The sequence below is a fragment of the Ursus maritimus genome, unplaced genomic scaffold (genome assembly GCF_017311325.1).
Source record: "Ursus maritimus isolate PB19 unplaced genomic scaffold, ASM1731132v1 scaffold_18, whole genome shotgun sequence".
NCBI classification, from domain to species: domain Eukaryota; kingdom Metazoa; phylum Chordata; class Mammalia; order Carnivora; family Ursidae; genus Ursus; species Ursus maritimus.
In genome coordinates this window covers 12,444,989-12,468,392 of record NW_024424230.1, presented here as the reverse complement: position 1 = coordinate 12,468,392, position 23,404 = coordinate 12,444,989, and the positions used below count along the sequence as shown (strand labels likewise).

The 23,404-nt window shown below is 43.3% G+C and overlaps 1 protein-coding gene across 2 annotated transcripts; it reads left to right on the top strand.

The window, feature by feature from the left end:
• Positions 1 to 4,379: 4,379 nt before the first annotated feature.
• On the top strand, positions 4,380 to 20,165 carry SERPINB2 (serpin family B member 2). 2 transcript variants are annotated; one of them, XM_008704864.2, is made up of 8 exons: positions 4,380 to 4,526; positions 8,300 to 8,476; positions 11,450 to 11,566; positions 13,947 to 14,075; positions 14,569 to 14,686; positions 17,943 to 18,085; positions 18,695 to 18,859; positions 19,193 to 20,165. In XM_008704864.2, exons 2-8 carry the CDS (start codon positions 8,309 to 8,311, stop codon positions 19,601 to 19,603), a joined length of 1,251 nt encoding a protein of 416 aa, XP_008703086.1. In that variant the 5' UTR covers positions 4,380 to 4,526; positions 8,300 to 8,308; the 3' UTR covers positions 19,604 to 20,165. The 2 variants fall into 2 exon arrangements, with proteins under 2 accessions (XP_008703086.1, XP_008703095.1); XM_008704873.2 differs by lacking the exon at positions 4,380 to 4,526 and adding an exon at positions 7,149 to 7,270.
• Positions 20,166 to 23,404: the final 3,239 nt, after the last annotated feature.

Sequence of the window (23,404 nt, the reverse complement as noted above, 5' to 3'; positions counted from 1 at the left end):
ATTTTTTTTTTTTTGTTTATTTATTCGACAGAGATAGAGACAGCCAGCGAGAGAGGGAACACAAGCAGGGGGAGTGGGAGAGGAAGAAGCAGGCTCATAGCGGAGGAGCCTGATGTGGGGCTTGATCCCATAACGCCGGGATCACGCCCTGAGCCGAAGGCAGACGCTTAACCGCTGTGCCACCCAGGCACCCCTGTTTTCTTATTTTTGACCTTCTTTCTCCTTTAAACACGTTTCATTGTAGTGCTACTGGGAAGAAAATAAACACCTCAGTATAGATACTTCGATCACGTATTGGTGTTTTTTTTATTTTTTATTTTTTTATTTTTTTTAAAGATTTTATTTATTTATGTGACAGACAGCCAGCGAGAGAGGGAGCACAGCAGGGGAGTGGGAAAGGAAGAAGCAGGCTCCCAGTGGAGGAGCCTGATGTGGGACTCGATCCCCGAGCGCCGGGATCACGCCCTGAGCCGAAGGCAGACGCTTAACGACTGCGCTACCCAGGCGCCCCGGTGTTTTTTTTAAAGTAATGCATACCTATTGTGCAAAATGTGGGGAATTTTTTTTTTTAAATAAAAAGTTGACAAACATCTATGAAGTTACTACTATCACTGTTTACATTTTGACACGTTTCCTTCAAATCATATTTCTGGACATATTTTACTTGTATGGTTGAGGTCATATTGCAAATATAACATTATATATATGTAAGCATACATACATATATATGTGTGTGTGTGTGTGTGTGTATAGTTTCTTACCACTTATGATTGGTTTATGATTTTTTTACCACTCTTTATCACTTATGATTGTCTCACCCATTTTCCTAGGAGATAAGAAAACGAGCTGGTGAGAGACTTGCCAGTTCACTTATTCTCAGCTTCTGACGAAATGAACTGACGTACAGCTGTTGCAAGTACAGTGTCAGGTTAATAGAGAGACTTAATCTTACTTATCTCACAATTGTAAGCCTCACCACGAGGTAGCGCTGCTCTTCTGATCCCCCTACCGACTGGGTTCTTGCAGTGATCTCCCGCTAATGGTCCCAACAGCTGGGTTCTGACTCTTCTACATTTTTCAGATTTTTCTTCCCCTTTACAGCTTTTACAAGCAGCTTCCCTTCTCTGGAGTTTATGAAGGATGTCTTCAGATTAGATCTCAGCTCGTTCTGGGATCAGGTCCCCTCTGTGTGATGCTGTCCCCTCTGTGAGATGCTGTCCCCTTTCCCATCTCTCCTGCCGCTACAACACTCACTGCTACAACATCCACCACACCAGGCAGATCTCAGACAGCCACTCAATGGTCTTTGCTTCTCACATCTGTAATTTTAGTGCTTTCCCCTTTCAATCTTCAGTTTTTTCATTTATCTTTATTCTCTCCCGGAGACCCCTAACACACATGTATTAATCCTTCCCCTCTTTCCTGCGACACCACCTACCATTGGTGCCACTCATTTGGGCTTCTCATCATACATTGCCTTTTATGCTTCCTCCAATATTTTGATGTCTGACCATCTTCTCTTTTTATACTAAGCTCATAAAATTTCTCTAATCTAAGCAGGAAGATAACTTCCAAATCTGGCCACCCACTATCACTCCGTTATGCTCGCTAACCTTGTCGGACACTTACTATATGAAAGATAATACACTATGCACTTGCAGACATGATCTCATCTGCCTTTCACAAAAGTCTGTGTCATTCAAGAATGCTTAAATAATATAGACTAATTATTTATCATCTTGGGTAACAATAACAATAAGAACAAAAACTAGAGGCAAGTAGTTTCCAGCATTGACTTGGGAGTGCTCTGAAGTCAGGGCTCTGGTTTGGCATCTCTGCAAAGATCTTGGCCTTCCTCTATGGTGGATGTATGGGAGCATCTCCTGGGATCACATCCTCACACAGCCAGGCTCAAAGTTGGGTAGAAGGGGATGATGTAGGACAGGGAGGTTCTCTTTGTATGTCTCCCTCTTATCAGAAAGGAACAATTTCCCCAGATGTTCCCCAACAGACTTCTCCCAAACCTTATTGACCAGGATTGGGTTATATGGCTAGACCAGACCAGAGGCCCTCCCTCCCCAAGACAAGGGATCTCTTGATACCTGAACAAAATCAAGAAGAAGAATAGCAAAAAGTGGATTGCTTTTGCCGAGGCAGTGAACAGTACCAGCATCGTTAAGAAGCTTAAGCTCAGAGAGGTTTTTTTGTGCAAGATTATACAACTAGTAAGTGGCAAAAATAAAATTCGAATTAGACCTTTCTGAGTCACTCAGAATCCATATCTGTGCTCACCATACAAAAGAGCCTTTCTAGAAAATTATAACATTTCATTCAGTCAAAAAATATTTTGTAAGTACCAGCTTGATGCTCAGCACTGTTCTTGCTGCTGAAGGGGCATCAAGTGTAGAACCTGTTTAGGAATTGAAGCCCACTCAAATGAAATATCTAGATACACACGATGAATTAGTGAATTAATAATACATGTTTATATTGTAGCTCTAAGGGGTGCAGGTCTGCATAGCATGAGTTCACTGAGGATTGTAGAAGTCAGACTGGATGACATGGAAGCTATGGGGTGTGAGTAGAATCTCACAGATTTGGGTCAGTGGGGAGAAGGGAGGATGGCATTCTTGTTGAGAAGAATAACTTGAATGAAAGCAATCAGGTGGAAACAGTAGATCCTGGAAAGAGAAAAGCAAAGGGTGGCTAGGGTTCTAGCTACATCAGCTATTGGCCCAACAGACTGTTGAGCTGCCAATGTGTGGTTCAAGAACAGTTGGACAGATTGGTCCTGTAGACACTGCCAGAGCACCCTGCAGGAGACTGAGTCTGGAAGGGGAGAGATACCTGGACCAGCAATGGCATCTATTGATCACTTGCTGAGGAGAGATCTGGCTGAGCACCAGGGGATGTTAAAACTTGTAAAAGGGCCAGTGGCTGCCTATGAGCTTCCTTTGGTGTCATGGAGGAACTTAGGAGTTGAAAGATCATTGTTGAGGGTGGGATTCCACTTTTTCTTGATGTGACCTGAGGTCTTCCAGCAATTAAAAAAATCAAATAATTTGGCTTTTGGCTGCCAGACACAGCTTCTGAAGAACATACCCATCCCATTGTCTCTCTGATAATAATGAGGGGTTTGGGCTAAGTCACCCCCACTCCTTTGGGTAGGAGACTCACATAAGCAAGATGAGGTGAGGGTAGATCTAGCTCTGTGAACCACGGGCAAGCTAAGAAGCTCACAGAGGGCTCAAACCCACACACTTGGTGTCACTAACACTCAGGTTGTTAACCCAGCTCTCTAAGCACAGACACAGAGCTCACCACCACAGCCAAGAAGATATATGGTGTTTTACTTCTAACCATCCCTTCCCTTTGAGGATTTCCTACACATAAAAGTAAAGCAAATAGAAGAGAAACCACCTTTACAATGTGTTGCACTTTTCAATTAGCTCTAACAATATAACCATGTTTAGACTCAAATTAACTTTCATCGTGCCTATTTTTTAATCTGTTTTTGTCCTCTAATTCCTTTGGCTGTATTGAAACACCTAGTGAATTTTTTCCCTAAACTTTGCTTTTTTTATTAATTTTTTTTTTTAAGAGAGAGAGCATGGGCATTCATGACAGGGGTGGGGAGGGGCAGGAGGAGAGGGAGAGAGAGTCTTAAGCAGACTCACTGCTCAGTGCAGAGCCTGACACCTCAGGGCTCAATCTCACGACCCTGAGATCACCACCTGAGCGGAAATCAAGAGTGGGATGCTTAACTGACTGAGCCACCCAGGCGCCCCCACCTAGTGATTTTTTTCAATCGAGTTTTCAACATCATCATCCTAGAGTTAGAAGTCAATTTCAAGTACACAGTGGATTTTCTCTGTATAATAAAAGATAAGATCTGTGTTGGAAACAGGCAAATAGAAAATTATTTAGTTGGGTGTGGCTGGTGATAGGAGACTCGGGTGGAACCCAGAATTATTTAGGAAATTCTACTTTGAGAAATCTAAGACAGTTTAAAATAGAGAATCTCCAAAAAAGAAAAATTGTGGTTCCCTTTTCCTCTCCATGCCCAAAGGGTTGCTTGGGGGCTGTCTAGAGTCAGAAAGAAAGGATTCCGTTGTCTTTAGATATTGCAAAGAGCCCACGAGCCATCCCTGTGCAAAGATAGGAGGGTTATTGTAGAATTTGTCGCTGTCCTTGGGCACAGGTATAGAGGGGGACACTTGAAACGGGCTGACAGACTTCAGCTAATTTTAACAGGCATGTGTAGGTATTGCCAAATTCTTAAGTTTCTGAATGACGTCATCCTCTGAGCAAATTTCTTAAACGGTGCCTTAGCAAACAAGCATTTTTATAATAGTGATGTCTTTCTGAGTAAAATGTTGAATCACTCAAAGGATACAGATTAGAAAGAGAGAAAAAAATGCTCTGTGGGAGGGGCAGAGCTTTATAAAACCAGTCCTCTCCGTGTGTGCACTATGACAGCTCTCTGAGGACGGTTTCTTGTCAGCAGCGCCTCCGGGAATAACCAGGTATTTCAGTCATTTCCATGGCCATGAAAACAGGCTTTCATTTTTTTCCCCCTCTTCTTTCATACAGGTGTTACTAATAGTGAAAAGTAAAGTGTGCGATGTGTTTAGAAGATGAGTAAAAATGTGGTGTTTTCTTTTTTAGATTTCTTTTAAGTAAAAATATTTTAGGTCAAGATTTGATTTAAATTTGTAGTAAGACTTAATCTTGAATCTCAGAAGCCAGGAGATGCCTGTGTAACATTAGCCAAACCAAAGTGCCTAGTCAAGTTGGGATGTGGATTTTATTAAGCAGGTTACAATATGTATATTCTTTACTGACTGGGGTTTTGACACAGAATTTGATGGAAATGACTAGATCAATTAAAAGATAGTAATTTAAGCAATGTAAGTAATCTATAAATTGTATATAAATATAATAAAAATAAGAAAGATGATAGTATCTAAAAACTATAAGAATTACAGAAATTCAGCAGCAATCTGAGTTGGGTCTCTTCAGCTCCACCTGATATTTATTGAATTAGGTCAATAATAGGTCAACTTAGTGGAAGAGAAAAATTTGCCAAACTAGTTGTTGGATTAACTGAGGTAATAGTTCAATAAATCATTTAATACCATAAACAGACACTCACTCATTCATTGTGAAAATCATCAAATAACAGGAATGGCTTTTAATTTTGCTGGGGGGAGAATGTGCTAAGTTTGGATGGGACGTTTCCTTGAAGGTACTATTTTCTTTTTGTTTTCATTGATTTTTGTGGTCAATTTTTAAATATTTGCACTATGTCATCACAAAACAAATTGTTTTAAATGCCACAGCAAACTCAAATCTAGCATCCAGCACCAACAAGAAGAGGGCCGTGCCGATGCCTGGGGGCACCTCCCAGCTTCTTGATGACGTGTGCCGAGTTTTAGAGCACTTTTGCGGCAGGAAGTGACACAGATATCATGGAGCCCAGCCCCACGTATGCCCTCCATTTATTTTTTCCCCATGCTAATATTACACCTTAATTAGCGGCATGATCTTCGGAAGCTAATGGAACAATTTTTAAAAATTTTAGTGGTAAGAAACTCACAGCAGGTGTCTTCTGTTTCGGGCAATGATGCTATTTGACACCATCTGTGACTTCAGTTTTATATTGTCTCAGGCAGATTGCCACCCAAAGATAAGGTGTGGACTTGTCTAAGAGGAAACATGCTATATGTGTGCCTTCACAGATTTCTAAGTCTGCGAACTTCTCAAACCGCATGTGAGAAGCACCAGACCCGGAATCAGAAGGCTAAGATTCAGTCTGGGCTCTGAAGCTAGCTAGCTGTGCAATCCACAGCTCCTATTTTTGTAACAAGAAATTACTAGGTTTTCCTGGGCAGGTAGTGACACAAATTAAACAAAAACAATGCTGCTGAAGGAATTTGGTAACTTCAACATAGACAGATTATTTTTTTATGTTAAATGCAGTGAGTTGCACCTTATTTAAAGAATAAAAACTAGACTTTTAAAAAGTAAATGTATCTGGGACAATTTAATTCTGTCCTTATGTACTTTTTTCTTTATAAAGTCACCAGGAACCTATCAAAAGCCTCTCCGATAGTTTAACACTTACATTTTGTTAGCGTCAGAGTGACCGACTAGACAGAACACTATAAAGAATTCAGTCTAGGAGAAGCCTGCAGTTACTTTTCTGGCTCTGAGCCCTTATTTATTTTCTTCACATGAAGATAGAGATACATTTTATTTATGATATTGATTCTTAGTTTGTTTCCAAATTGTTACTGAGGTAATTTACAAAAATGATCAGCCCAGTAAGACTAATTAGTTTCAAGACAATTTTAAATTGGTAGGAGGGAGAGGAAACAAACATCTGAGTCACCCAAATTAACCTAATCTCAGTGATGAAGCAAGAAAAAAAAACCATAGTGCGGTTTGTTTGGTTTTTTTTTCTACTTAATATGCCTTCTAGGAGCATTACAGACTTGCTACCTTCCTATTTTTATTTCCTCTTTCTAGCATTTCTCAAGCTAGTAACCTGCCTACACTCTTACACATAATAGCAAAGTTCACCACCAGCAGGAGAGGCCGTGTGAGGCCGTGTGGATCAAGCGGGTTCCTGAAGCAGACCTAGGCTTGAATCCCTGCACCATTGCATAGAGGCTCTGTGACCTTCTGCAGGTTACTTAACCTCTCTGAGGGTCAGGAGGTAACCTATACAATGAAGATAACAGTATCTACTTTCTTTAGATCTTACGAGGATTGAATGAGAAGAGGTGGTTTCAGGGACAAATTTTGCTTAATTTAGTTTTTGCCTTGATAAAATACAACTGGGTGGTATCTTGAATGAGACATTTTGATATAAATTGCAACAATTTTCTTAAAAAGAAGTACTCCTGAACCAAGTGTTCCCCTAAGACAGCCCGGCACTGGGGAGGGAGGGAAGTGAGTGCTGGCCCTTGCTGGGAAGCCTGTTGAGCAAGCCAGGCCTACAGACAAGGATGTCCCTCACCTCAGGGCTTCTCTCGGCCCCTCCTCAGCTCTGGGAAGCCACGGTCACAAAGTTTCCTGTGGGATGAGTGTCAGCGTCATTCAGTATATTTATATTTTTTTGGTAATTATAGGGTGTGTTTTAAGCCACCATGAAAGCATAACACACAGCCAGAAAAATGATCACCAGCCAGTACCAACAGATACCCGCGCACACCTCGGGTGTGTCCGTGCATTCCGCTTCACGTGGAGACTTGGGTCACCGAAGGTGTGTCTGTCCTTTATCTTTGGGTGGTGATAGGGTGTGTGTGTGTGTGTGTGTGTGTGTGTGTGTGTGTGTGTGTTTCATGTTCATTGCATGCAGTGCTGCCTGCAATGGATTTCCCTGCTAGGGAGTGGCAGGAGAAGCAGATGGCGGTTCCAGCAAACTGCCCCCCCTCCCCCGGACTGAACTCCTAAGCGTGGGAAGCTGTTTTATTGCAGGCTGTGGATGGAGGTGGGGGGGGGGGGGCAGGGGGTACAGGAGGTAGGAGCTGAGTAAAAATACCAACCCTCAAATGATGAATCTAAGCCACTTCCAGAAGCAGGGAATCTAAAAGAAGATTGACAGTCTCAACTGGGACCAACAAGAATATGTGTTGGAACATGTGTGTATTTGCCCATGTGTGTGCTGGATATTTGCAGATGTAGCCCAGAGGTTGAAAGCATGACTCTGGAGGTCACCCACCTGGCTTCCATGCCTCGTCCTGCCCCTTATAGTTGGGTGACACTGTCACTTTCCTGACCCTCTGTGCTGTAGTTTCTTCCTTCATGAAACACAAATAGCAATGCCTTTCTCATAGGGTTTTGGCAAGAATTAAGTGCTTCATAGGATGTCTAGAACAGCATCTGTTGTACAGTAAGAATGTAATAAACGCTATTCATTGTCATTGCTGTTATTATGGTTACTATATGGAGCGTCCCTCCTCATCATTTAACTCTTCGCTGCATCTCAAGATCTGCTACGTAATTCGCAGGACCTAGTGCAGAAGGAAAATGCAGAGCCCCTTGTTCAAAATTATTAAGAATTTTAAGTTGGTGACAGCAGAGCATCGCATGAAGCCTGGAGCCCTGTGAGGCTGCACAGGTCACATGACCGTGATGCCATCCAGGCTCTAGTTCATACTGTTCCATGAAGGAAGGACAGAGAGGGAACCCCTGTCTTGTGCAGGGTACACCATGTACTACTCGGCCAACATCACCCAGAACGTTGAGTCATCTTTCAGAGCTGTTTTTTTCTTCCTCACTTTCCTTCCAGATTGAAACAATGGAAGACCTTTATGTGGCCAACGCAATCTTCGCCCTCAATTTTTTTAAGCATCTGGCAAATACTAGTGCCACCCCGAATCTCTTCTTCTCTCCATGGAGCATCTCATCCACCATGGCCATGGTCTACCTGGGTGCCAGGGGCAACACTGCAGACCAGATGGCCAAGGTGAGTGTCTGTTAAAACTCCAAACTAGGGCTGGGTCCCTCCTCAATGCAATTGTAGAATTGCGATTTTATGCTTCAGGTAGCTTGACTTTACCAAGGTCAATAGTTGTCACATGCCATTACCACACAAGTTCCCTAGATTCAAATCTACAAAACAGCTAAATCATGAAATCTCTCAACTGTATGTAGCAGAGGATGTCATGAAGAGCTGTGGGTAACACACTGCTGGAGATGCAAGGAGAGTAGTATGACTTCAGAGGGCCTCAGCCGTGTTATCAACCCCGTGAGGTCACGTCAACAAAATGGCCTCTGGCCTCATGGCCAGTTTTCAAAATCAGGGTGGACGGGGTATGTGGCAACATTGTGAGGTCTTTTTGTCAAGGCCACTGGCTTCGGTCCTTGGTGAAGGGATACGAGCTCAGTCAGGGGACTCTTTCACTGAGTCTGGGGCCTTGGAAATCCACAGTATACCACAGGGCTCCCATGGGATGAATTCAGTGCATTTAAAAAGCACCTGCTCCTGTTATGTCCGAGGTCAGTGAACCGGATAAGGTCATCATATAATTCAGGTTCTTTCAGATTCACATAGCCACAAACATTGATATTGGGTGCTTGAAGTACAGGCCCTGCTTTCTCACAAGCATGTACTGTGCTTTCAGTCACACCAAAATGCCCCCGGCCACTTTCGGGCTTCCCATGAGAACTGTGCCTGAGTCTACAGATGTCCTTCGCTGGTGCATGGTGACCCATTTACCAGGGACCTGGTTTGAGGCGGTTCACAGGGAGTGTTAGCCGATCTCCCTGCACGAGGCGAGGAGGTAAAAGGCATCCTCCCTGTGTGTGTGGCAGTTTAAACACCCAGGCTTACAACAAACCTCAGTTGCTCAATCCTGATACCAGCAACATTTGGCAAGACTCCTTCCCCTTTATTCTCTTCCCTTTGGCGGGGGGTAGGGGGGTGGGGGTGGGGGCTGTGAACTGCATGGCAAACTTCAGAAAACACCAGAGTCTTAATTTTTTAACTGTAAAGGGAACAAAAGCAATATATTGTGGGGGAGAATGAGAAATTAAGAACTCTGGGTTGTTAAAATAAAAAAATAGATTTTGACACCAGAGGTGAATGAATGTATTGGTCACTCTGGGCAAGGACAGCTTTTCTGTATCTAGAAAGTACTTCAAGCACGTCGGTCTGTGCAAAGGTGTTAGGTTGTTTCCCTACAACTCTGCTGCATGTACTGATTTTACAGTTCAAAGGAAAATGTGGTTAATTCCCTACTAAAAAGAAGAAGAGAGACCCTTTGGCTTAGAGGAAGAAGCGCAGACTTTGGGGACAGGCCAGGATGTGTGGGGTGGTGGCTTTGCCAGTCTCCACTAGGTGTGTGAGGGAAGGCATCGAAACTCTCCAAGCCTCAGCTTTCTCATCTACCCAGTGAGAAAGGAAACTGCCAGCCCGGAGGACAGGTGTGAAGATTGGCGTTAACCCGGAGAGCGTCTGGGAGCCGTGTCTGTTCTAACAGCCAGTGCTGCTCAGCGCCTGAGCCGGGCGCCTAAGAGCATTTTATGAATTTGCCCACATGCTGCACGACACTATGAGGCTGTGATTACCATACTCATTTTACAGACCAGGAAGCGGGGCTGGGAAGAGGCCACTCGGCTGGAACTTGGTGTGGCTGGTAAAGGTCACAGTGTTGGAAGACGTGGAAGGGATGAGCTCCCAGAGCACATATGTCTGTGTGAGCTTGGTGTGCTAGCAAGATGAAGCCCCAGACCCGCCCGGGCTCTGCTGCCTGGCTGGGCAGGGTGCCTGCCTCTATTTACCCCATGGCCTCTGCATGGCCCAGGGTCCTCTTCCATCCCCCACTTCTGCGGGGTCTTTGCAGTGATTCAGGAAGGCTTTAGGGCTAGCCAGGAGACTCCTGACTTAAGCGTCAACCTCCTTAGAAGGGACAAAACCCAGAAAAGCTGTTTCAGGAAATATTCTTCCCTTCTGTGGGGGCAGAGTAAGGCCACTTCTTTTCAGAGTGTTAGATGGGACATATGACCTATAATGTGAAGAGCAGAGAAAGATCCCGTAACCCCTAACACCTGTCCTGCCAACCCGGAAACTCACTACCTGGCTGGACAAGCTTGTGTTTCCTTTGTCAGCAGCGTTCCCTCCACCATCCATTAGCTAGATAAGTTTCTCCTCACCACGGGGTCCCACAGGGGATGTGACACCGGCCCAGTGGGACCCAAAGGATGTGGGAGGTTGGGGGAAGGCCTGGGTGCAGGGTCAGCCTGGGGGTGCTGAGACCGGAGAGGCCAGGCTGGAAAGCTGTAATGCTGGGAAGGACTGAGGTAGCTTCATAGGACCAGCCTTCACCTGCCAGCTTCACTGTGTTTTCTGGATCTGCCACTTACAATATAAAGAGATTCACCTGTTACCTGACCCCGGGCGCCTGTCCCCTAGATGGATTTTGGATTCTATGTGCAATACAGTGTGTGAAAATATTTTATGGGATCCCTGTTAATAGTGAATAACTGTGTTTATGCTTAAACTAACTTGGGCTTGTAGATTTTGATAGATTAGAAGTGGATAATAGAGAAGGCCATTGAAAAGACAGAGAAATATAAGGTCGTGTATTAACCTTATTACTTTCTTCAAAATACTGGCATTTTTTATCAAGGCCATTTATGGGCTGGATGACAATTTAGATCCTTTAGTGAAGAGGTTATAAATCATCTCATCATAACAAATTGTTGTCAAAATGGCCAGTATATGGATTAGTATGAAATAACTCAAGCTGTTTCCTGTGAGGGTAATTTCAGTTGCTGACACTTACACATTATGTATAAGGAGTATCTGTGCTTGTTCCTGAGACGCTAAGGCAGGGATGTAGACAGGACTGCTAAGAAGTACCTGGGCGCCATTGGTTTAAAGGTGAAGTAATCTAGCAGGAGAATATAAATATGTTCTCTTTAATTCCAATTGCAGGTGTTTCAGTTTGACAAAGTTGGAGCCCAGAAGACCCCAGTGACCCCGGAGAACTTCACGGGTTGTGAACTCATGCAGCAGATCCGGAAGGGCACTTATCCTGAGGCTATCTTGCAGGTATGTGACTCATTGGTTCGTAATTTCTTTTGCATTTTATTTCTAGAAATTCTTGTCTTAAAATCGCAATGGTAGACAGGGAAAGAAGCTAGCACAACTTCCCCCATTCATAGAAAGAAAACTAAGACTCGGAGCCCTTAAATAAATATCCTATGGGCACACTGACAAATATGGGCAGGGCCAGAGTAGAATCTAGATGTCATGGCTTTTAGGCCAAAACTGTTTCTAAATTCAATCACAGCATTCTGCCATTAGTTGGGCATGTGTAATTTATTCTGAAATCACTGTAGCAACTTCTAGAATATACATGCACGGATGCAGATTTCCAGGTGGAAGAAGGTAAAGGGTGACAAGCAATTGAGGAATGGGGTAGGTCAGGCCCAATGACTTCATGAGAGACCGCTGACCCTTAGCTACCCCTCCCCGACACCTCTTTTATCATCTGTCCGTGTGTGTGTATGTACGTATGTACGCATCTCTTCATCATCATCTATCTCAGGTTCTAATGTCTTTTCTCAATACTCAATTTCCTTAAACATCAGCTCTCCAGCTAACTTATAGGAACTGGGCATAGACGTACTCCTGTTGATAAGCAACTTCCAAAACATGCTTGTGGCTTAGGTGGGAGGATATCTCCCATAGCTTCCTTCTGGAATGCTGCTCCATCCGCCTGTTGCCCAGGGAATTATGGGCTAGAGGAGGTGAGGAGGGCCCCGTCAAGATGGAGATCCAGACAGGTCGCCTGTGACACCTGGCAGTCCATCTGCAGGGCTCTGTCCTCTGCTTCACCCGTTGCTGCTGTGACTGAGCCCTGTGTCTGTCATCGTGCTTACAAACTGCGGGTTGAGGATGGGAATTCACCTACATTTTCATGGCTTTCTAAAACCCGGATTTTCCACTGTACAGACTACCCTTTAATTATAAAATGGGTACTTTCAAACGTATATTAACTTTTTCTGGAACATTTCTTATGTAATGTTGCAATATAATAAAATCCCTTAGAGGCCTTGAAGTTTAGGAAATTAGAAGAGAAGCCTCACTTTCTTCTAGGACGTTGGTTACTTCAAGGTTAAGTACAATCTGTAGCCACAGCAAAATTTGAAACAAGTAAAACGTTACCTTATGAGATTAATGCACTATATCAAAAGTATTTCCTCAGACATTCCTCTAAAGTGTCAGAAAATTCTAAGTATACGTTAATATAGCATTTTATTGTTGCCTTGAAATAAATACATTTGCTTAAGAAATATCTTGTTTAGCTATCCTGTGTTATATATATATTTTTAATTTTTTATGATAATTTTTTATTATGTTATGTTAGTCACCATACAGTACATCCTTACTTTTTGATGTAGTGTTCCATCATTCACTGTTTGCGTATAACACCCAGTGTTCCATGCAATACGTGCCCTCCTTAATACCCATCACTGGCCTATCCCAATCCCCCACCTCCCTCCCCTCTGAAGCCCTCAGTTTGTTTCCCAGGGTCCACAGTCTCTCATGGTTCATTCCCCCTTCTGTTTACCCCCCCTTCATTCTTCCCTTCTTTCTCCTACTGATCTTCCTATTTCTTATGTTCCATAAATGAGTGAAACCATATGATAATTGTCTTTCTCTGCTTGACTTATTTCACTTAGCATAATCTCCTCCAGTCCCGTCCATGTTGCTGCAAATGTTGTGTAATCATTCTTTCTGATGGCTGAGTAATATTCCATTGTATATATGGACCACATCTTTTTTTTTAAGATTTTATTTATTTATTTATTTATTTATTTATTTATTTATTTATTTGACACAGAGAGAAAGACAGCCAGCGAGAGAGGGAACACAAGCAGGGGGAGTGGGGGAGTGGGAGAGGAAGAAGCAGGCTCCCATCGGAGGAGCCTGATGTGGGGCTCGATCCCAGAACGCTGGGATCACGCCCTGAGCCGAAGGCAGACGGTTAATGACTGAGCCACCCAGGCGCCCCAGGACCACATCTTCTTTATCCAGTCATCTGTTGAAGGGCATCTCGGCTCCTTCCACAATTTAGCTATTGTGGACAATGTTGCTATGAACATTGGGGTGCATATGGTCCTTCTCTTCACTACGTCTGTATTTTGGGGGTAAATACCCAGTAGTGCTATTGCTGGATCATAGGGTAGCTCAATTTTTAACTTTTTAAGGGACCTCCACACTGTTTTCCAAAGTGGCTGTACCAACTTGCATTCCCACCAGCAGTGTAAGAGGGACCCCCTTTCTCCACATCCTCTCCAACATTTGTTGCTTCCTGCCTTGTCAGTTTTTGCCAGTCTAACTGGTGTAAGGTGGTATCTCAGTGTGGTTTTGATTTGAATTTCCATCCTGTGTTATATAAAGAGATCCCTCCTTTCTGTTTAAGGCACAAGCTGGAGCTACAATCCATTCGGCCTTCAGATCTCTCAGCTCTGCGATCAACGCATCCACGGGGGAGTATTTACTGGAGAGCGTCAACAAGCTGTTTGGAGAGAAGTCTGCGAGATTCAAGGAAGTAAGTGAAACCTGCAATTGAAGTGGCAGGGCCCCCGGTGTGCAATGAGGTCACTTTCAAAGCTGCTGTCTGTGATTCACAGGGAGAGAGTCAGAATTCCCCACAAGCTCCCTGAGGCTCCACATGCCCTGGGTCACAGCAGCTGTCGCGCATGCTTCCGCAGTGGGTGCTGCCTCCCAGAGTGACTGCTAAAGCTGGGGGAGCAGTGATTTCCAGAGCCCCTGCCCACGAGCGCAGCCTTCCCCTCCTACCCAGTGTCTATAAGGCACAGTGCAGGAGGGCAAATGAGTGTGGGCAAGGGGGTCAACGGAGCACTTACAGTCCACACCATTTCCTCTTTCAGCCTCCCAGGCCCCAGAGCCAGCCTCCACCCCTTCCCCTACCTCAGCCCCCTACCCCCCACGTCTTGACAGGAAGCCCATGATTTACAGTTACACCAAGTCTTGTCCAGTATATATTCTGTGTCACCTTCGGCCTGTTTCTTGCTTTACAGGAATATATGCAACTCTCCAGGAAATACTACTCTACCGAACCCCAGGGGGTCGACTTCCTAGAATGTGCTGAAGAAACCAGAAAAAAGATTAATGCCTGGGTCAAGACTCAGACCAAAGGTACAACCAAAGCAATATTTCCTGTTCTTCTTTTCAGTTAGAAACCTTTGATCTATTTTTTCAAAAAAACATTCCTACACTTAGCCCTAACTCCCTTAAAATTCACCCCACCTTGACTATTTTGGGAAATGTAACCTTATTCTTGTTTAGCTGAGTAGTGTTTTAAGTGGGAAAAAACGGTTGAGGTCTACTGCAGGAGGACATACGTTCAGTGCTTAAATAATCTGATTTTGGATGTTGCCTTAGGATGGAATATGAGAGCAGGCAGACACATCTTCCAAGGCAGGAAACACCGTATTGAAATAATTGTGCTCTATGTCCGCCGTAGACAAAAACAAAGAAAAAGGCGTGGCCCTCCACTGAGAAACTAGCGTGAGCCCACTGGCAACAGAGGAGGAGGGATCGGGAAATTATTTTACCTGTTTTTCACCCTTCCGGGCCTATCTGCTGTGAGGTTCTTTTGGTCCCGGCTAAATCGCTTCTACTATTGCAGCTCATGTCCCTAATTCTTCCATGGGCTCCTGCCTCGCTTTGGTTTTTTACTAGGACTCACACTTAAATCATCCATTCATAGTTATGCAATCCAGTCCTTCAGTCAACAACAGTTAATCCACCGCATATAATGTGCCAGGCACTATACACGTTCTGAAATGAGCTAGAACCCGGGCCCTACCACCCTAGAACTTACAGTCTAGGGGAGGCATACAGTTCTGTTGACATAAGATGGTCATAAGTGCTTTTATGGGGACATACTGGACCTTACATGGGGGCATGTGCGGAAGGCCCTTGGCTCCAGTGTTATGACGGGAGGGTCTTCCTGGAATGAGACGTGTTTGTGTCGTGATTAGGAGGACGGGCTGCAGCTGGGCAGGCCGAGGGCACGGTGCCTGGGGAGAGAGTTCCAGACACAGTGCACAGATGTGCCAACAGGCAGAGGTGAGGGAGCTTGGCTGGACTTGAGGGTAGAGCACAGGGAAGAGGATGAGACTGCAAAGGTGACCTCGCACACTTGTCATGCTGTCCCCACGTCCCCACGGGTCCACACAGAAACAGCGTCACTGCCCTCCAGCTGGCCCCTGCAGAAGATCTTACTCCTCACCCTGGCTTTTGAATTCTTAATAACCCGACAGACGGTGCTTGACGAGTGCTGGCTCCTGAGCTCTGGGTTGCTCCTCCGTACTTAGTTCTTCTGCCTTCCCTAACTTCAGAGTTTAAGTGGCAACCCGAAGTCCTCGGCTTTCCTAGAGGGATCTCCCAGCCACTCCCCTCTTGGCCGCTCCTTTGGGGCTTTGTTGCTTCATGACTCCCGTTAACGGTTGCCTTACACAGCCTTCAACTGTGACCGAACTGATTTTATTTTGTTTGTTTTGCCATCCCACATAGACTCCAATTATTTGAGGGTAGGGCCAATATGTCACCCTTCTCCTGTGTCCCCACAAAAATTAGCACAGTCTTTGGCTGATAATGAAAATCCTTCATTCTCCCAAATCTCCAGGTAGAATTATAGGTCGTAAATAAATAATTGCTGGCTAGCAACATATCGATGCATTTCTAGGAAAAAAACAGATTATTACAAAGGTGAATTGTTCTGGTATTTCATAGACTTATGACCTGTTAGGACCTGAAAGGTCCTTGGAGATAATTTATCCAAATTTGCCCTTTTATGGTTGTGGACTATTGGTCCCTGATGGCTTAACTGACTCCTTCAAGATGCCACTACCAGTTACTGGTGAAACTGGGGGTTCCTCTTTTTTGATCCTTAGTCTAATTCTGAATTCTTTATTTGGGTCTCTAAAGAGTTTGTTCGATAATGTACACAAACAGTAAATTCTCATGTAACTCCTATGTTTAAAACATTGTTTCAAGCAATAGTTTGGTGTCTTGGTTTCTTGTCTCCTGTACTGGGAAAAAGCATATGAACCAAGTTCTGTAGAACATATAAAATACTTCTGTTTCTCTGAAAATAGTTGCTCTACTTCTGTTGTTTATTTCAATAACGGATTTCGAAATTACTGTTCTAAAATACTGACAAACCACTGACACAGGAATCAGGGAAAGTGAAGATTAACAGAAGTGAAAGTAAAAACTGACTGCAGAATTAAAGAGACATGTACAAGTTCTGCTTTTCTGAGAACAGCGTGAATTCGTTTTCTCTCTAAGCATTGTTTTCAGTGGCTGCGAATCAAGCAGTTGTATTGCCAGAATGCCTCGTCGTCCTTTGGGCTGACTGCTTTACCAACTTTTATCAAAATTTGGGGACTTGTCTGTTTGATTTGTTATAATCACATGAATTCCGTCATTTACATCACAAGTTAAGTAAAGCCATAGCAATTTTCAGTAGTAACCAAGACCTTTAATTGCCTAGGGGATGTATTGAATGAATATATGGAAGTTGGTCAGATTACATCGACCTTTGTGTTAGTCCTTGTCTCTCAGTAGGATTGGGGGGTGCTGGAGGTGGACACAGAAGCCTGACCAGTCTACCAGTTAATGACCTTGAGGAGATTGCTAACCTTTCTCAGCGGGGGATCTTTTTGTGTAAAATGACACTAGTGGTACCCCAATAGAATAGTTGCCAAGATTAAGTAAAATAATGTATTTAAGCAGTTGAAAAATTATAGGGCAGGTGTTAACTGTAAATAGGCTGTTTCTTAAGCCATTTTTTTGTTAACTACCACACTTGGATGTTACAGTCTCTGAGAACCTTCGTCCTCTGCATTGCCATAGTACTTGGCGTTCTGTTATAGGATTTCCAACACATTGTTTCCCTGCTGATTTTGAATGCCTCTTCCAATATTCTCAGCCCCTCCAGGGCAATTCTTCCTTTTTCTCCTCTTGTATCTGCCCAACTCCTACTGTAGATCTAGCACAACTTAAAAAAAAAAAAAGTTTTTGAATGAATCAATGGGTCAGACCCATAGATTGTCCGGATCACATCTAGAAGGAGCGCTAAACTTTGAGAAACTTTGAGAAAACAACATAAAAGGAGGTGAAAATCTTCCTGTGTTTGATAGTCATTCTAAATTTTAAATACGTTACTTCATTTTCTTTTAGACTTTGCAAACCTTCTGAGAAAGGCAGTCTGCTGTATTGATGCTTTAAATGTATTGGGAGAAACACTTAAGCTTGAGACCGTCCCCTCGGCCGAATCTGACAAATGTAGATGCTGAGTGTGGTGGTCACTCAAGAGATTCAAATCATAATAACATCACGGCTCTCGGTCATGAGCCCTAAACATACGTTATGTTTTCTGTAGGCAAAATTCCAGACTTGTTACCTGAAGGTTCTGTAGATGGGGACACCAAGATGGTCCTGGTGAATGCTGTCTACTTCAAAGGAAAGTGGAAAACTCCATTTGAGAAGAAATTAAATGGGCTTTATCCTTTCCGCGTGAACATGGTATGAGACAACCAGATGGATCTTCCTAGTATATATTTTAGGACCTTGGCCAAGACAGAGAAAGAAGTTAGAGACCACTCATGCTCCTGCATGACTTGTCAGTCATAAATTATGCACGTTGGACAGGTGGTTGACTCTTTCGAGCTACCGAGTATCGCTCAGGAATTTTCTGAGAGGCCATCTGACTAATGGTGAAGACCGTGGGCTTTATAATTACATAATTCTGGATGCAGTTGTAGCTTCTACCACGAAGTTTCTACTAGTAACAATTTATGACCTTATTTATCTCCTGGAAATTCCATTTTTTAATCAGTAAAACTTGGCCGTTGTGAAGATTCAATGAGATTTCACAGAATTCTTGGCCCATGGCAGATGTTAAACGAATATTTTAGTATTATTATAATTATTATTGTTGTCCATTTTAATAATAGATGTAATCATGGTAAAGCTAATACGAGCAACTGTAAGGGTATGAATAATTTATTTTGTTGATTTTTAAGAACCTATTTCTTCAACACTAAAGCAGAATCTATTTCTCTTTTATGTCTAATTGTAAATCTCCTGACATCTTAGGATCAACTTTCATATTTTACTTTTTAATAATTTTAGACTCAGCGCAAACCTGTACAGATGATGTACTTGCGTAAAGAGCTGAACATTGGATACATAGGTGATCTAAAGACCCAGATTCTAGAACTCCCATATGCTGGAGACGTCAGCATGTTCCTGTTGCTTCCAGATGAAATTGGTGATGTGTCCACTGGCTTGGAGTTGGTAAGCCATTCCAGCTTGCATTGTTTGAAACCTCTGGATCTAAACTCATCTTTCACGACAAACATGTACACAGGTGTAGAAAGTGGTGTGCAGTTCCTCACAGAAACATGGGAATTGGTTGATAATAAATGTTTAGGTCTCAAACTTTCATTCAGAGTGTGAAAATATGTCATACATGCTATATTCTTGCAAATCTTTTACCAGTGTATTACATTTTTATATCACCCACAATATGGTAAGCTTAAAGTCATTGATTGTTAACATAAGACTTACAAGTTATTTGCCTTCTTTTCTGAGCATTTATGGGTCTTTTTTTAATGTTTGGATTTGTAGCTGGAAAGTGAAATAACCTACGATAAATTCATGAAGTGGACCAGCAAAGACACGCTGGCCGAAGACGACGTGGAGGTGTACGTCCCCCTGTTCAGATTAGAAGAACGCTACGAACTCAGATCCGTTCTCAGCGGCATGGGCATGGAGGACGCCTTCAGCCAGAGCCGGGCTGACTTCTCAGGAATGTCCGACACCAATGACCTGTTTCTGTCCCAAGTGTTCCATCAAGCCACTGTGGACGTGAACGAGGAGGGCACGGAAGCAGCTGCCGGCACCGGGGCCATTCTGTCGGGGAGAACTGGCCACGGAGGCCCGCAGTTTGTGGCAGATCACCCTTTCCTCTTCTTTATCATGCACAAAATCACCAAGAACATTCTCTTTTTTGGCAGGTTTGTCTCACCTGAAAATTGAAAAGTTCTGCTTCTGCACAGGATTTCATAGCATGAGCTGTAAGCCTTAGAGGCAATAAGTGCCAAAAATTTAGAGCCTTTTCCTACACATTTCTGCTCTTCTCTGAACAACTTCTGCCACATACTAATGATAAGTACAGAAATAACTAGACAGCTCTCCACCATGACATTACAAGTCAATTAATCATTTGTTCTCCTAAGTGGAATGACGCCCCAGTTAGGTCTTCCTTCCTATCAGTTTATTGTATAGCATTAACTTTTACTGTATTATTTATTATTTTGTATAATGGTTTTAATTATTGTTCACCGTCAGTTTTATGTAGCTGATAGAATTACAGAAGCAGGTGATCAGTTATTTTTCTATCTAAAAAATGTATTTACTCGTTTGTATAATGAGGGATGAGTGGTTGTCCTCTCCATGCCCTTTTTATAGTAAATACCTAGAAGAAAGCATTGAACAACAGGAAGATACATGCATTTCTAGCATTGTGTATCACACAGATGTGTCTATAACTTATGTAAAATTGCAACTGTATAAGAAAAATAAACATGTTTCCACACAACCATTTGTTTGTTGTCATTCCATTGGGTTGTTAGCTCATAAGACTGGTCATATCTTGATTCCCAGGAATCAGGCATCATGCCTCATTTTGTGGGGACCAAGAAAAAACAGAATAAAGGAGATAAGAGGATAACCACCCCTTCGGGGAGCCCCAGTGTTGGGAGTGGGATGGGGTTGTGTGGAAAATGGTTTAGAGCTGCCTTCTCATAGCAGCAAAAGGCATAGCAATTCAGAAAAGTTTGAGTCAAAGTCCTTTGGGGATCATCATGGTTAAACCTCAAGGATATCAGGAATAAACACCAGGTCCAGTGGTTCAGACATAGAATCAAGGTCAAGGTCATCGAGCTGAGAGTTCAGAGAGGGCAAGATGGGCTGGGTGTAAGTGTAGGAGGGGAAACACAAAGGTCTTCTTTTAGGGGTGTTTGCCTCAAATAGCGCTGGATGCTTTTGAGTGGGTCAGAGGCAGAGCAGAACATGGCTTAGGTCCTGAGAATTGAGGCGGGTCTGGTTTGGGGAGTCCGAGCTGGCTGCAGAGTCTGGCTGCTGGAGTGTGGCTGGACTCTGAGAATGTCTCCCAGGCAGCACCCTCCCCGTGACAGAAGACAGGGACGAATGACCCCCTGAAACCTGGGCTAGCAGGTAACCTTGGGCCCTTGACTGTCAGCTCCTGCATCTCAGTTTTAGCACGTGTGAGTCGTCCAACCGTGGGCCAGGAATGGTGCTTCTTTATGCTTCGGTTTTCAGCCTAGAAAAAGTCATACTTTTCTCATAAGGTGGCCATGACGGTTCATGAATTCATACATCATGAGCAATTCAAAGAATGCTGAGCACGTACGGTGTTTAATAAGTACTAGTGCTGGTGTTTATCATCTTTGTCAGGAATAAGACTGCCTCACTGTCAGATGGTCAAGCGTAGAAGCCCGAAAATTTAAAAAAATAAGTTTGTGAGGCTTGAATTGTGGTTTGTTTCCTCTACATCAGACATTCTCGAAAATTAAGGGTCCTTGCTTCTTGCATTCTCTTATGTTTAGATTCGTTTTTCTATGAACTTCAGTAATTCAGCAATTTGATCAGTAGCAGCCTTTAGAGTCATTGCGAGTCTGTAGGTATCCATGTTTCTCACTCTCATTATTGAGTTAGAGGACGGGTGAGGAATCCGAGGTTCAAAGCACTCTTCAGCGCTCTAGGGGCATGATTTTTTATGGTCTTCTAGCACCCAAGTTGCTGATGGGAGAGTTGATGTCAAGATAATTCTTGTTCCTTGTAGTTTTCATAATTTTCTTTGTGTTCTTAATGATGTTCTTGATATTTCCTTGCTTAAAGACTAGTTTTTTAAATTGTTCTTAAAAATTTGTCTTGCTCATCAGCAGGTTTTTTTCCATCTGGAAGCTTGTGTCTTGCTTCAGTTCTGGGAAACTCTTAGCCATTGGGATATGTTTGTATCCCATCTCCCCCATACATACATGAAAGCCCTAATTTCTAATGTGATGGTATTTGGAGACGGGGCCTTTGGGAATTGGTTACGGTTAGATGGAGTCCTGAGGGTGGCATCTTCATGATGTAATTGGTGCCCTTAGGAGGAGATGAAGGGATCAGGGCTTCCTCTCTCCACCATATGAGGACACAGAGAGGAGGCAGTTTACTGTGAAACAGGAGGAGAGCCCTCGCCCAAAACCCAACCAGTCTGGCACCCTGATCTCAGATTTCCAGCCTCTAGAACTGTGAAAAAAAAAAAGTTTGTTGTTTAAACCACCCAGTCTTTGGTATTCCCTTATAGCAACCCAAATGGAGTAGGACAACCATTATCCTCTCCTTGTCTCTGCCCACTCAATTCACACTCTTCTTCCAGATTCCTATTAGGACAATATTGATGCATCTAGAGTTCTCTCTGTCTTGGAAATTTTTGGAATACCTAATAAATTCACTTGATCTAAACATCAATATCATAAAAAGGCCAGAGAAAAACTATCCCTAACACCCTTGTTCCCTCCCCATTCATATAGTTCCTATCCCTACAGCCCTATTAGTAATGTCCGTACCTATTGCCATGTATACATAGGGTAGGCTATAAATGACAATGACAAACAAAATTATGTTGATAATATTAGATTGTTAACTTAGGATACTATTACCTCTTTTTCTTTCCCTGCCCCCCCAACAGGCATCAAAATCATGCACAACCATGATTTTATCAACATGGGGAGTATATATATAAGGATTCTAATCAAGAGGTAAGTGGGAAAGGAATCTGGAGAAGGTTCGGGGGAAAACAATGAGTAAAACTGAGTCTGTGGCTTTAGAGAAGATGAAACAATTTCTTGGCCAGTCTGGCAGTTTCTGCATTGATGCATTTAATGCAACAGCAGTAACTGGAGCAGGTCTCAGTGCTGCACGTTAGTGTAGCCTGAGTCACTCTCTAGGGAACTGCCGTCAGTCACAATGGACAGTCCCTCTAGCTACAGCCTCCATGTGATACTTTCAGCTAATGACAGTCTGGAGGCCCCAGCAGATACTACTATCTGCTCAGCACACGTCCGGCAGGCGCAATAGAATTTCTTACACAGGTCACATTCCCCTAGTGAAGTCCAGAGAAAAACTCCGCTCTGGCTTCCCCACTCACCTTCAAATGTTAAACTCTGAGCCAGTTTACCAGGAGACACATGTGCCCCATGAAGAGAAAAATGCAAAGTGCGTGAAGTACATTCCAGATGTATTATAATAGAGAGGCTCCTTCTCTCCTTCAATCCCTCTGGAATGTTCTCGACTCCATCCTCCTCACCACCCCTCCATGCACAAACATTCAGTGGTAGAAAATAAAACAATAACTATGGTTTTTCCCATCGAAGAAATATGGACAAGTGAGGGAACATTCATAGAAAGAAATAAAAGAAAATTAAAAAAATGATGAACCAGGATCTGACTCAGCAGCAACTGTGTCTAATACTTTGGTCCACACCCCTTGTCCCCGGGTGGGAGAATGGACATGGGACTGGTTGGAGTTGTTCCCCAGGTGCCACACCTACCCATCGAGAAGAGCACCGACACTTGTTGGATGCCTCTAGCCCACGGCAGCTTAAGAATGGCTTTCACAATTTAACAGCAAATATTTCACCCATAATATTTTCCATTGTACTGCCCATTATTATTCCACTAATTTAGAGCTTTTTATTTATTTATCTATTTATTTTTAAGGAAGACTACTGGGGAAAACTACTAGAGTTGCTGCCAATTGGCAGACTA